Genomic DNA, 14,917 nt, shown 5'->3' on the forward strand with positions numbered 1-14,917 from the left:
TACGTCAAAAAATTTGAATTTCGATTTCGAGTTAATTGACCCTTTGGGAAGTGACTGTAATAACTATCGTCAATTGACTAATTTAAAATAATTAAATTTCATAACATCATCGCGTACGCTTTTTTTTTTTCCTTCATCTCTCTAAAGCTATTTTTTCACCAGTACATATTTAAGGTTAAATTACTTTTATCGGTTGCGATCAGATATTTTTTTATCTTCGATCTCTATCGTTTAATTAAAATGAGTATAATAAAAATATTGACTATGTACATAAATTGAGTGTGCTTCGATCGCAGATACTTTGAGAGAAAGCATATATTAATGTTTTTAGAAAAGGCGTGAGGCGTTAATTACAATTATGGCTCTCTAATTATAAGATATAAATCCATATGATGTGCGGTGATTATATGAAATTAATAATAAGATGTGAAGAAAAGAAGAGCGGAGAAGAAAAGTGCACGTGAGAGAGAGAGAGAGAGAGAGAGAGAGAGAGAGGAATTTAGGGCTAGTTGGGGGGGGTGGGGTAGAGAGGGAGGGGTGTTTATGGCGTGGGTCACGTGCATGTATTGAGCGCGAAATTTGGGTGAGATCTCTCCGACAGCCAGCTGGCGGAAGAGGGGTTGGCTAGTTGGCTTCCCAACGTCCACACCTTCTTCACCGTGAACTCTTTTTAAAAAGTGACTCAACCCAACACCCTCCTTTCAATTTTGCTTTTTAACTTTATTGCAATCTTTTTTTTTGTTAAATGAAAAGGTATTTATTTTTATATTAAATTTTGCAAATATATATATATATATATATATTTCTACGTTATAAATTGTGATTTTTATTGTTGGCAAAATTTTATTTTTCGTGCGTAAGTATAGGTGTGTTGCACTTTCGCTCCTTTATCTACTTTGACAGGAATAGAATAAAAATGCAATTTTTAACAAGAATTCCACACATTTTCAAACCAAAATTTCAACTTTTCCTTCCACTCTCAAACCCTACGTATGTTTAAGGGTAAAAGAGTGACAAGTTTTATAAGGTTTGATATAATTATGAAAACTTTATCGCTATTTAAAAATTAGAAATACTTCCTTAATGTTTGAAAAAATTATGTAATTTTTAGATGATGATTCAGTGATTTTCAACTTTACCCTTGTTATATTTTTTTTAAAAAAAATTAAAAAATGGAATGAGTTGGATGGAAGGGTTCAAAAAATTTAAAAAGAATTTATTCACTTAGTCCATAAAATAATTTCAGAAACTTAAAAATAACAAGTAGAATTATAATTCAATTCCACAAAGACATTTTGGTCAATTTATCATAAAAAAGGGATGAAAATCTAACATAAACTAACGAGTTGAGCTAATTATCAGACAACTATTAAAATTAAAAGAGTATCGGTAATTTTTCAAATAATAAGAATGTATTTGTAATTATAATAAATCTTGAGAAAATTCGTTATAATTTACTCTAAATTTGAATTAAATACTTGTCAACTTTTTACTTAACATAAGTTAAAAAGCGTTGTTATGACCTACAATTTATGTTTTTGAACCACTTAAATCAGATACATTTAAGCCAAAATATAAATTTCTCGCTACAAACTTTTACGGCTTCTTGATAATATTTTAAATATTTGAAGTCTACCTCGACCATTTAATTCCCCCACACTTTAATTTATATATTTATTTTTAAATACTTTTAATTCTCATTACAACTAAATATGAAAAATAAAATAATTTTTTTGCAAACACCCCAAAAATATATCATACGCTATATTCTTTTAATATCCTTTAATAAATTAATCGAAAAACTATTGTTATAACGTTCAAAAAATAGGTAAATACAATGAATCTAATTATATGCTTCACGATAATAAATGAACAAAAATGTGCTTTCGTTATGCTTTTGCTTATATATATATAATACTTGTCGAATTCTAAACGACTTGAAATTGGGCACGAGGCGTTGAACTTTAAGAATTCATAGACAATACTCAACTAAAAAATGTTTTTTCTTTTTTTTTTCAGGTAAAATTTGTTCATTATTATGTCATTCAATATATTATTTCAAATACTAATTCAATATATCGATATTTTTAAATCAATTAATATATCGAAAGTGAACAAAAATACAAAACACCATTATTAAAAATAAATTATATACCCACGCTCATAAAATTCGAACCCACAACCAAACTCTCACCCCTGGAACAAGGGCTTGTTTGGCCTCTACCATGAAATGGTTGAAGTTGCAAAACTTATAGTTGGCTTAAATCACGGAAGCAAGCAACGCATGAAAGTTCAATCTTTTCTTGATTTATGGAAGCTTTTTCATCATAGCAAAAGTTCTCAAACTTTGAGTGGGACAAAGTATTCAAAATTTTTCAGATTGGAAAACATGGAAAGCAAACTTACCAGAAATAATGAGGGGGGTAGTGATTGGGAATTTGAAAGGATTGACAGTTTAAAATTGCACTATATGTGTGAATTGACAATTTACCCATATGTTAATGGAAAGTGCAAAAAAGTCTTGTCAAAAAATAAAGTGCAATTTATCCCCTTATGACACTAAAAATGATGCATTTCCTTATATATTATTACACATTCATCCACTATAAATGTCAATACTATTTACACAAAATCATTTCCACTTTTTAAAAAATTACACACACAGAGACACTAAAAAAACGCTAACATCATTACACAAACTACTCATATTTTTTTATTATCAGGGGTTATTTTTATAATTATGCAAAAGACAGGGATGGTTTCTCTAAATAGACCATAAATCATGATATGTGAATGTAATTATCCCCTGTAAATATATCAGATGGTGATAATGATAGATAAATTCGTATAGTTGTTAATGATTGAAAAATGCATCCTGATTTATGTGCTATTTTCGTGTGACAAGATCTTGGTTCTTGACGACATGAAGCTAGGTATAAGAACCCTGACCGGAACATATAGTGCAGGCAATTATTAAAATTTGAACACATGACCTCGAACTTTATGTATAAAACCTCAACTTTAATTACTAAGCTAAAACATTGCTAATTGCGTAATTATAGTTTTAAAGTGAGGCAAATGTGCGCAAAACCTAAAGAGGAAAATTAACCCAAATACCACAAAATTTGTGCTAAATCATTGCAAATTAAACATAATTACCATAAGAACTAATCATCAAAGATTTGATAAGGAGACAAAAAAAAGAAAGAGCAAAGACAAAAGGAGATCCACCTAATTATTAACTTTACCCCCAAAATATACGTTATGCAATCATTTAGATCTTTATTTAGTACTCCCTTTTCTCATGCTGAAATTCACAATTTTTCAATATTTTAATATCCAATAATATCCCAAGATTTTATGCTTAAATGAATGAACAATGATTCATGTTTATGACTAAGACTTATAGGTCCTCACCTACCAATTTAGGGTATGTGTGTGTGTTTTTTAAAATTTTTAAGAAATTAAAAAAATAGAAATAAAAAGATATAAGTTTTTTAATGGGTGTCAGGACGAGTTTGTTTTAAGTATTTATCAGATTTTATTGTTGAAAATAAATTGAAAAATATGTTTTTAATTTACAATTTATGCTTTTCAATTGTTTAAGATAAATTGATTTAGATGAAAGTTATTAGTAGATTCCTATCAACTTCTACAGTTTATCGATAAAATTGTAAATATTATTTATTTATTTTACCCAAATACTCCAGTGTAAGCTTTTTAAATTTTTTATTACTTTTTACTTTTTTTTCTCCAAGCACTCTAACCTTCACAAGGCTCAATTTTACAATTTTTTATATAACTTATTCTTATCAAAGAAATAAAAACTAATACAAAAACCCTTTAGAGTTTGTAATATGTTTGATTTTGTATTTTATATTAGTATAAGATAAATAAAAATCGAGACAATAAAATCACAACACACTAAACTATGTATTTTATAAAAATATAGACAAACATTCATGATGTTTTTGACTCTTTATGAAATAGTAAAAAATGGAAAAAAAAATTAAAAAAAAAAAAAGCAATCTTGACATGATCCCAAGAATGGATGAGCAAAAAAAGCAAAGCCCAGAAAATATTAGTATACTACCAAACCAAACTAAAGTAAAGTATTGATTCTCATAAGTCATAACCCCTCATGCCAAGAATTCAAATTTCCTACACACAAGAATATGCACAAACAATGGTGTATACTACGACTACTGTGTATATGTTCTTCCCCATTTTACACAAGGTATAATGAGCTCCTCCCCCTCTTTGTCTCCACATAGTTTAATAATCTTCTGGAAATGGAAATCATTGCACAAGCGTACAACTTGGTTTATTCCCTCTCTCTTCTTCAAGTTCTTTCCTTGGGTGTTTTACAGCTCTCATCAATAAATATGGGGTAATGGCTGTGGGAGAATCAAGAAAATCCCATTTTCAAGACTCCTCGTTCTTGAAAAAAGGTAGTAGCTTTATCTCATTGTGATCAAATCTGCATGTCCCTTCTTTGAGTGTATAGTGTGTGTATGTGGGGTTGTAATCTTTTTTTTTGAATCTTGTTTTTTTTTTAAGGAATTTGATCCCATAATCATGTCAGCTTGTGGGTGGAAAGGAAAGTTCTGGGATTTCTTCAGTTCATGCTTTAGATGAGATTCTGATTTTATGTTGGGTTCTTGAAATTTGAACCTTGAATTTAATCTTTTTTCTTGACTGGATTTAAGCTTCAACTTCTGCTGTGGATTCAACTTGTGTTTGGTCTAGTGTCTGACTTGATATGATTGTAACTAGTGATTGTTGAAACTCAGAGATGCTACTTCTTTTAGTCAGGGATGTAGATATTTCATGCATGTTCTTGGTATTTTGTGTTGCTTGATATATATAGTCTTGTGGTTATTAGCTGAGTGGTGGAAACGATGTGTTAAATTGTCAATTGAAATACAGACATATCAGAGGGCCTCTGCACTGTGCATGCCTTCTATGGTAATTGCTTAGCAGTCCATCTTGCAATTGAAATGTGATTTTTCCAATACTTGTCTGCTTTCTTGTTCACATTGTTAAAGAATGAGGGGATACAGCCACCGGTGGAGGTGTTGGGGATGGCAGTGTTGCCAAAATTTCTGTTTATTCACCAAGAATCTCTGGTAGCCGGATAGTATACGTCTGCGGTGCACCGATTAGGATGGATGTTTTGTAAATGCCAATCAAGAAAAGGTTAAATATAGTAGTATGTCTGTTCCTCATAATGCTTCACTCTGTAGCGGAAATTGCAGATTGTTACTTGCTAGTATTCCTGCTTACTTCTTGAACTGTTTTCTGATAGCAAATAATGGCACTGATAGCAGGATTAGATGCTCATGAAGGATCTGATGGAAGACAAGAAACTGAATCTCAATCAACCACTTTTATCAGTGAGACGACACTCAACGATGTCGAACACACAGAAACTTGATGAAAGAAAAGTTGACAGTGCTCGGCCTGTTATGGGTCGGATTCCTCATTACAGATCTGAACTGAAATCTGGTCCTGTTGGGAAACCTGGAGCCGTGCCTTTTCAGTGGGAACAGGCCCCCGGACGACCAAAAGAAGAGATAAAAGCACAAACCCGAAACTGTAGTAAACCTCTGATTTCCCCAAGGCTTCCTCCGGGGAGATGTCCAAAGGCTAATTCTCGTCTAGTTTCTCCCAGTACTAATGACAACAAGATCCAGGATGTAAATATTCATTGTGACTCCCTGATTGCTCTGTCTCTGGATGAAAGCATTAAAGGTTTCGGGAGCAGTAGAGAGACAATAGAGGAGGGTAAGAGTTCTGATTCAGGAGATTGTGGTGAAGCATATGTAGATGCCCTTGATACACTATCTAGAACGGGATCGTTTTCCTTAAACTGTAGTACAAGCGGCCTAACTGGCATGGATGATTTAGATGCAAAGACATCTGGTATTTTTTTGACGGATCCACAAACTCAAGACAAGTTTCTCCCAGCGGTAAAGGGAGTATCTAAGACACCTCAATATGCACCACAAAAGCAATCAATAGTCGACAAGCAACCGCAACAATTTAAGAAAATTGTTAAACAAGATGAGTCTGCCATCCAACATGGGCCGAGTTTTGCAAAGCTCTATTCCCATCACCAAAACATCAAAGACGAAGCAGAAGAAGAAGAGAGCAACGATGACTGTCATCAACATGGAAATTTGTCTGCAGTTTGTTGTTTACTGCCCCGACTTTGCTTAAATAGTTCAGTTTGCATTTTAAATCCTGTTACGGCGATGAGTATGACAACCCGACTACGAATATCTCGTGCTAATAGAATACGACCTACATCTTCATCAGCTGGTTCTTATGCCAAGACTGAGGATCAGGTAACTTCTGGTTTGTTTCCCCTGCCCACTTATGCTATTTCTTTATGAAAGCATTTGTTACTAAGTTGTATGCTTATGTTCTATCGTCCTCCTTTTCTTTCTTGAGCAGTGCAAGTCTAACATCTCTGAGATAAAACCAGTTGGCAAACTCCGAACAGCTGAACTCAAAGAGAATAAGACCAGTGTGAAAAGTGAGAGTGGTCAGTTAGAAAGCCATAACACGTTAGCATATTGTGACGAACCTCTGTCATTTCTTGAAGATACAAAGCACACAGGGACTCAGGGCTATGAATCGTGTGAGAAGAGCTTCAGAACTTTTAAGGAATTATTGGCTGATGAAGGCAGTCCAAAAGAGTTAGAATCAGGAGGTGGTGTTGTTGAGAAAACTGTCTATGTTGATACTGTCCAGGACGTGGAAGATATGAGCTCTTGTTCTCCCAATACACAAGACACTGGAGTTCCCAGATCAAGAGAAGAACACTATGATCTTAACGCTAAAAGGATAGATCAAATGCACGTAATGGAATCATCTCTTGAAGATTTCAAGATGTTGAATACAGCAGAGGGGGATGCGAAACCCAATGGTGTATCTTCAAATGATAAATCAAATGGAAAAAGCAGGAGGGGAATGCCTACTGCTTTTGGAGAAAATCAAGAACCAAACCTACATTCAACCACAACAGAAAATATAGAAGTCACAGAAAAAGAAGCTACTAAGTATGTACAAAAGCAGCCACCAAGAGCTACAACTCTTGGAAACTCCCACGCAAAATACTCAAAGTTTCCTGTTCCTCCACCTCTACCTAAATCACCATCTGATTCTTGGCTTTGCCGTACTTTGCCCTCCATATCATCAAAGAAAGCATCCCAACATTCCAAGGCACGTAGAGGGGATATTAAGTGGGAAGCAATGGTTAAATCTAAAAAGGTGCAGCATCACAACTTACATTACTCTGAGGTATGCTCGTTCTTTGCTTTGCCTAGTATCTCAAAATATTTCTTCTCATGCATACATTCATTTATGAGCATATCATTCAGCTCATGTGCTTACCTGTTTTATCAGGACCTGTTGACTCCTGCACCTGAAACTTAAGCGAACCCATACCAAAATAGTCTTGCAGCTCATCATGCCCATCTTTTGGCAAGTCCATCGCTTGATACAATAAGGTTGCCATATTTCTCTTTATAGCAATGAGTTGGTACGAGGTCATGTGCGTGCGAAGAAACATGAGATGAAATTGCATTAAGTAGATGGCTAAGGCCTTGTATATGTTCACTAGTCCTTGCCCTAAATCATGATCATTTGAGACTTCTTGAAAAGGTAGCAGAGGGACATACTCAAGAGCTCTTCCTCCTTGAGCTATACATACACTCACACAGCACGTCGTTATCGACAACTTTGTTACATGTGAATTTTTGAAGTATCTATTTAGCCCTTTTTGTTGCATCTCATCCTTGATGATAAGAAGTCTGAACTAGATAATTACTATAAGACGAGGATCAGGATCCGCCTTCTGAAGGTCTTGTAGATGCTACACTCGATGCTTATATTCGTCTCTAGTCATTTTCATATAATTTTAATAAATCTGAAACTACTTTTACTCTTGTTAATTTATATCTTAGACCATTCAAATAAATAAATAAACATTAGAGCAAACTAACTTAAAGCTAGAAAATGGCCTAAAACCTCCAAAACACAAATGGCCTAAAACCTCCAAAACACAAATGGCAATATCAATTTGATCTTTAGTAAAATCGGACATTCCATGCTAGTTAAATTAATTTATCTGATTTTATGAAATCTATAATTTCTGGTTATATATCTTATACAGCAATGTTCCTTCAATGAAATAAGAAATGATCAGTAAGGGATTTTTCTTATCCTGATCTCCTTTATATTGCGATTTTGATTTACTGTGGGAAATTCAACTTAAAGGATCATTTCTTGTTTCCCTTACTGATATAAGATATATAACCAATGTACCTAAACGTTAAAAATTCATGCCAACACATCCTTTGTGGAGATTTTTCTTCAATGAAATAGGTATAAAAACACCAAACAGTTAGATTATACCTTGTTACGAGTGGAGCATATGTTATACTGACATAACATGATCCACACTGTTTAATATTTTTACACACCCAACCCCACCTCCCCATCTTCGCATATAATATTTGCGCCTGCGGATCAAAAAGACCAATAGGGTGTCAAAAATCAATTTAAAAGCTGTAATCTCCCAACGTGCACTATCATCCTGCACAACTTTTCAAGTGTGCAGCAACACTTCAATGATCTCAGGCATCACAAGCATTTTGTGGCTAATATGTAAGAGTGAGGTTAATGAAATACTACATATAATATCTCGATTATGTACATCTCAAAGTCTACTTTCGGCCAATAATGAAAATTATTGTCATAACAGTTGAGACATGTTACTAAAATTGCAGTAATTACTTCCCACAAAGTCCCCAATGAAAAGATGACATGAAAAATTCCTTTTCAAGTTTTAATAACACGGCCCTTGTACTGTCCTCTCCTTATCACGAAGTCATCCGGAGGCTGAAACTCTTCTAACCAAGTTATTTCTGATATTGTTACTCCGTCCACCTCAATTGTACCTTAATTCAAGACACAGCAAGGCATTTAAGATCACCCTTCTTTTCTCCAATCATAATAAATGCGAAAAGATATTTTCAATTGCAATGAATGCTTTTACCAGGTAGATCTGCAGCTGGCGACCTTCTAAAATAAGTGCAATGCCGTCCGTCCTCAGAAGAGTAAGGTGGAGAAAGGATGTCAAAGATAGCACAAGGAGTGATAGCCTTGAAACAATGGATGTTACCTCCACTAGTTGGATAAAGAATTGTGGTGTCGCATGGAGCCGTCATTTCGCAATCTCTGACCACCTTTGCAGGCCTTGCTCCTGAAAATAACCATAATATGTTAATGGCTTCAGTTTATTGATAATATAGAAGGACAATAAGTACACCACAAAAGAAAATAATGTCACTCATGCAATGCATATGATGCATACAACCTCAGAGGGTTCACACACACAAGACAGGAACGAGGGGGGAAAAAAGGCTCCACATCTAGTTCACATATTTGGCATTACATTTTCTGGAAATTGAAATCAGCACAAACACAAAAGAGGTGGTCTTGAAAGGAGACATTAATAAACCCATCTGAGAGGTTAACAAGCAAAGATCCTCGTCTAAGTTGGTTCACTTTCTTTGGTGCATCCAACATAGGAAAGTTCCAAGAGGAAACATAGGACACCAGCATAAGAAACAGAATGAAGCACAAGAAATATGCCTAAGAATTACTCAACCTTGAGATGGATCAGAAGGCCCAGGAATGTCCACCCAATCATAGGATTTTACATGTAACGAACCATACAGAAGCTTACTCAGCACTGTCATCCCAGGATGATTATGAAGAGGAATAATTGAGGAAGGTGGCATGCAAAATATTCCCATCTGCCAAAAGAATCCACTAATCTCAATAATTTAAGTTTGAGGTTAGAGAGTCTTACATATGCGTCTAAATCTGTCATACAAGATGTGAAGTGATATAGTTTTACATATGCATCAAAACCTGTCATGCAAATGCGGGTTCATGTGAAGCCTAATCTGCCAAAGGAAATTGTAACTTCAAAACATAAAAAAGAACAGAATGAAACTGAAAAACCATGAGGAAGAAACTTACAGAGAAGCCATCACACTCATGCACATGCAAGTATTTAATTGTGGGGAGTGATCGACGACCACCATTGCGTTCGCTATAGGAACCTTTCCAGTTCCGTACTAGTTGAGCATCTTGCTCAAGACCTACATCAGAAGGCTTGATTTTCTCTGATGACAATGGAAACAAAATGTTAAGAAAAATAAGCAAGCAACTTGAGGGCGTATATATCAATTCAAAAATTATAACTGCCTGCTGTCGCAAATTAATCTATAAACTAGTATATTATTGCATACTATAGATAATGGGATGAGTTGGAAAAAGATTCAGTTCAAGATAATACACAATGTTAAAAAGATTCAGTTCAAGATAATACGCAATGCTCAACTAAAGATTCCCGGTGAACTATTGCAGGAAAATCTCAGATATCAGACTGCCAAATTTGCAACTATGAGAATTTTCTTTTAGTGATCATTCAACTTAAATTTGAATCTGCATGGACCTAATATTGCCTATAAGACATGCTACATTTCGGTATTGATTTGAAGATCATGTACAATGGTCAAACATCTACAGTATGACCTTTTTCTGGGTTTCCTCAGGGATCCCGTATAAAACTGCATACTTCCCTCTATGTTGCATTTGCACAGATACCACAATACAAGTAAGACATGATACGGCCTAATGATACATGCGACTGGTAAAAACATACAACGCACAGCTTGAGTAGGGGACATAATTTGATATATAGCTAATATTTGATTTCAAGTATAAAGCCTATATAATGTACCCCAAAAAAGGAATAAAGCCTATATATGATTAATTCAAATTTGTCTTTCATCCATAGAGGAAAAGTCTACAATGTGTTAACTGCGAGCACATTAGAACTTTAATTTTCAGATAAGTGGGGTTAGGGCATGGATTCTAGAGGTACTCTGGAGTGCCAGCCAAGCCGAAGCATCACACAAGGTAACACAACTCAGATCTAGAACCCACTGTACATTATCCCCTTCGGTTTTCCTCAAGTACATTGACATCAAACTACAAAAGAGTGAAAATCTAAAATAGAAATGCATCCACAAATATCAATGATTCAAGGAGCATAAAAGAAAAAAATTACCAACATCCAAGACATTTTGGGTTTTGAAAATACTACGTATATTTTGATTCCATTTGCCTGTCTCTGTGGTCTGAATATTGAATTGCAATTTTTTCTTGTTAGATTGATGATCTAGCTACTCTTGCCTTTCTGAATCAGCAGGATCTGACAATAACTTTATCTCATCAATCCATAACATGATCATTTTGAAACAATTTTCAAGCTTCGTCTATCATGGAAGTTCAAACAGCTGAAAGGCATGGTTTTTACTTTGAAGCAAAGCAAGAAATTGAGTCCACATATAGTGCAGCTCCAGTGTTATGGACTCATAAAACATAAAGTGCACAAGGACTAAACTGACCTTCCGATATGTGGTATTGCCAAAAACATTGAAAATACGACTCCAAGCAAAATCATTGGATATACAATTGGAATAACACCCTCCCTTGTGACCTTGTCCTTTAACAATTACAAAACCTCCCCTCTTGTTTTGGAAATTACAATGTCTTCCCTTATTACAAATCTCTGGCTCAATCATCCCTTGTTGATAGTTCACATGACGAAATTCGTCGACATCTTCAGAAAACTTTTATTGCATTCCCAAATGCCTTTACATATTTTGATGATTTTATCCAAAAGATTATTGTAATTATCACTCTTAAGAGAATGAATAACTTTTGCTTCGCTATAAAGACTATCCCACAACTTTACAATACCTTATATTTACAAAAATTAACCATAACAACCACTAGTCAAGTTCCAACCATCCTAATAATTTATTAACAAACTAGATGTCTTTGACAATGATACTCAACTGACAAGAAGACAGGCATAACAATTACTAGCTTTCTCATTTCTCGACATTAGTTATAGACTCGTCTTTGGAATGCATACATGCCCCTATCAACCAGCTGCTTTATGACTCGAGGAAAATATTGTTTTTCATTGCCAAAATTAATAGATTACATTCACTAAACATAAACTAAAACCAGCAACCAGAAACAAGGAGATAAATGTTTATATTCACCCATTAGTTTATTAAAGGTGTTCATCCAGTACAGATAACATACCATATTGCTCACATTCAGAGACGTAGCTCTTTAAAAGTATTAATTAGTAAGTAACTTATATCCATTTTATGAACAGAAACCAAGTTGTTAAGATTCTACACATGATCACACAATAAATAAATAAGATCTTGTCTCATTATAACTTTCAAGAGTAGACATAGTTAAACTGTGGAAAAAGAAAAGGACAAGAAGGATTTTGCCTTTCTTACCTAAAAGATTGCGGACTTTTTCTAGACCTTCTTCCGAAATGGGTCCATTAGGCGTAAGTGCTGCTTTACACGCGTTGTAAAGCTTCTGCACAGCTGGCATTGTATGGATAACTCAACCGACTAAACTCTAAGAAACTGTTAATCTAAACCGCTAGGATTTGGAATTCAATCAAGGGTCCTCTATTTGCGGAAGACCCTTTAGCTTAATTGCGTCAAACCTGGTGCAATAATCAATAATCATAGTTGGAACAAAAACTGATCATCAAATCTGTGTATCCACATTGGCACTTTACATAATTCTTCTCTGTCGCAGGCAAGACCTATTAAACAGTTGAAAATGACAACAATTTAACTCGACTTCACGAGTAAATTATAAAAAGAACACACCAAAAAAAGAATAAAATTCCACACACAATCATGCAGCTCCATGAAAACTCCTAATTTGAAGAAACCCAAAGAAAAAAACAGACTAACGAGTATAAATTAGTCCAGTGTGACTTTCCATGAAACGAGTGTTGTTAAAAGGGAGAACCGGGATCCTTATATTAACTCAAATTGATCAAAATTGAAATCAATAGCACACAAAAAAGCCACAAATTGACAAATAAAGCGAAAAAATTCAAAACCAGAACCAAAAAGAAACTACCCCAGACAATAAAAACTACAGTACAACAGAATATCACATGCCAGACAAACACGAACACAAAGCAACAATAATTATAGGTATGCTTTCTCAAGCAGCGGAGAGGGTCTTACCGATAACACGAAATCACAGCGGGCGTTGAGGGATTGAAGAAAGACCGATCGGCGTTCTATAGAGACAGAGAGGTGTACGTATATGTGGGCTTTGGTTCAGCGGAGCGGGAGTGGGGATGGGGGAATAAGGGAAATTGGAAAGAGTGTTTGGGGGTCCGGCGAAGGTCCGAAGCTGATTTTTGCTTTTCATATAATTTGATTCTTCTGACCACTTCACTTATTTGCCCTCACTACCCCACTTAAGTTGCCAAATTGCAATCCTTCCCCCTTTCTTTTGGAAAAATTGCACTTCCAATCCCCAATTTATTAGGTAATATGTATAGCTTAATTGGGTTAGAAAATTATAACACAATGTACGGTTGAAATTTCAAAACTCTCTACTTAGCAACATATATTAGGTTCGAATTCTGCAAATGTAGGTATTTAATATATTTGTCTATATATTTTACTCTTATTTATAATATAATTTAAAAATAAAAAATTATCTATTATATACACGCATGAATAACGTACTACAATGGCAAGTACAGAGTTAAAAATAGTCAATTTTTAAATTCGTACACCTAATTTGCAAAATATCTGGGATTGAGTTAATCGTCACATTTTTTTTTCATTCAAAAATTAAGGACATAACTATGACGGCTACATAATATAAAAGGCTAGAATAGGCTATTTTTTTCAAAATGTGGTAGTGAATTTGGGAATGACTCTATAGTTTGGGACTAAAAATGTAATATCTCTCTCTATTCTTTTTTTAAAACTAATTTTAGTGTGTGATGTTAAACTAATTATTGAGATGCTTTATTCTTATTCAAGAATACTTAGACTTTTTATTTGACATGTTTCTTCTATATTTATTTTGCTTAGACTTTTTGTTTTGATTTCATCTTTTTTGACTATTTGCACCATAATTAAAGAACATTACGAATGTGTGTCTCATTTTGCAAGACATGCAGTCTTATTTTGTATTTTCTAATTATTGTTGTGCGCGGTTTTTACGAGCATATAATTCTTTTTTTTATGTGAGATGATAAAAAAAAATTATAATAATCGTGAAGAAGTAAGGTGAGAGAGAAATATGGAGTAGTGGGTAGTCAAGAAGAAAAATATATAATTATGATATTATTAAAAAAGTATATCGAAATTACTCATTTGACCAACTCTTTTTAAAAAAAAAGAAATAAAAATAAAGGGTAAATTTGGGTATTCAAAAATTAGTATAACAGGAGATTTTTTGTTATAATTGTATAGATTCGTACCCACACTAATATGAAAAAAAATAAAATTAAATATATTAAAAATATTTTCAAAAGTATAAGTAAATAAATAATAAAGAAGGCTTAAAATTTACATGTTGATCTACATTTATTATTATGCATCAATCATATATAATAAATTAATTAATATGTTTTTATAATATTATTTAAATTTAAAAAAAAATCAATGTGAATCTCATTCATTGATGGTTGATTTTTGAGTCATGATTTATTGATAATAAATGTAGAAAATAAATTACTTCTCGAACATTACCGGGTACTGAGGTACGTTAGAGTCTTCTGGAATTAGTCTGAGGTGTTTCTCATGATTTCAGCTTATATTTGGATCGGTAAATTTGAATGGAGGATTTCAAATTTTTCACAATAAATTATTTATTTTATTTAAATAATTCTAAATTCAAATTATTGTAAATCCTTTAACTCTAGATTTAAATTGTGTTTTTGTTTTGAGGTTTCATGAATAAATTCGAG

General features: G+C 33.7%; 2 protein-coding genes across 9 annotated transcripts; one reads left to right on the forward strand and one right to left on the reverse strand.

The window, feature by feature from the left end:
• Positions 1–4,102: 4,102 nt before the first annotated feature.
• LOC105165626 (arginine N-methyltransferase, putative (DUF688)) lies at positions 4,103–7,797 on the forward strand. Of its 6 annotated transcripts, none has more exons than XM_011084699.3 (5): positions 4,103–4,237; positions 4,371–4,451; positions 5,328–6,350; positions 6,460–7,308; positions 7,414–7,797. In XM_011084699.3, the coding sequence occupies exons 3-5, from the start codon at positions 5,337–5,339 to the stop codon at positions 7,441–7,443; spliced, it is 1,893 nt and encodes a 630-aa protein (XP_011083001.1). In that variant the 5' UTR covers positions 4,103–4,237; positions 4,371–4,451; positions 5,328–5,336; the 3' UTR covers positions 7,444–7,797. The 6 variants fall into 6 exon arrangements, with proteins under 6 accessions (XP_011083001.1, XP_020550154.1, XP_088732168.1 ...); XM_020694495.2 differs by having other exon boundaries at positions 5,331–6,350; XM_088876042.1 differs by having other exon boundaries at positions 4,142–4,451.
• An 886-nt stretch (positions 7,798–8,683) lies between these two features.
• LOC105165625 (2-aminoethanethiol dioxygenase, putative (DUF1637)) lies at positions 8,684–13,360 on the reverse strand. 3 transcript variants are annotated; one of them, XM_020695172.2, is made up of 6 exons: positions 13,170–13,360; positions 12,414–12,733; positions 10,060–10,205; positions 9,761–9,830; positions 9,068–9,274; positions 8,684–8,969 (listed from the first exon to the last, which is right to left on the reverse strand). In XM_020695172.2, exons 2-6 carry the CDS (start codon positions 12,511–12,513, stop codon positions 8,851–8,853), a joined length of 642 nt encoding a protein of 213 aa, XP_020550831.1. In that variant the 5' UTR covers positions 12,514–12,733; positions 13,170–13,360; the 3' UTR covers positions 8,684–8,850. The 3 variants fall into 3 exon arrangements, with proteins under 3 accessions (XP_020550831.1, XP_011082999.1, XP_011082998.1); XM_011084697.3 differs by having other exon boundaries at positions 9,683–9,830; positions 12,414–12,631; positions 13,170–13,359; XM_011084696.3 differs by having other exon boundaries at positions 9,683–9,830; positions 13,170–13,359.
• Positions 13,361–14,917: the final 1,557 nt, after the last annotated feature.

The sequence above is a fragment of the Sesamum indicum genome, linkage group LG12, assembly GCF_026168435.1.
Source record: "Sesamum indicum cultivar Baizhima isolate 11 linkage group LG12, ASM2616843v1, whole genome shotgun sequence".
Classification (NCBI taxonomy): domain Eukaryota; kingdom Viridiplantae; phylum Streptophyta; class Magnoliopsida; order Lamiales; family Pedaliaceae; genus Sesamum; species Sesamum indicum.

Excerpts from the sequence above, each read along its gene's own strand:
- LOC105165626 (XM_011084699.3), top strand. The coding sequence starts at position 5,337 with ATGCTCATGAAGGATCTGATGGAAGACAAGAAACTGAATCTCAATCAA. Across the intron at positions 6,351-6,459 it reads ATGCCAAGACTGAGGATCAG|TGCAAGTCTAACATCTCTGA; the intron begins GTAACTTCTGGT and ends TTTCTTGAGCAG. Across the intron at positions 7,309-7,413 it reads ACAACTTACATTACTCTGAG|GACCTGTTGACTCCTGCACC; the intron begins GTATGCTCGTTC and ends CTGTTTTATCAG.
- LOC105165625 (XM_011084697.3), bottom strand. The coding sequence starts at position 12,513 with ATGCCAGCTGTGCAGAAGCTTTACAACGCGTGTAAAGCAGCACTTACG. Across the intron at positions 10,206-12,413 it reads AAAAGTCCGCAATCTTTTAG|AGAAAATCAAGCCTTCTGAT; the intron begins GTAAGAAAGGCA and ends CATTGTCATCAG. Across the intron at positions 8,970-9,067 it reads GCCAGCTGCAGATCTACCTG|GTACAATTGAGGTGGACGGA; the intron begins GTAAAAGCATTC and ends TCTTGAATTAAG.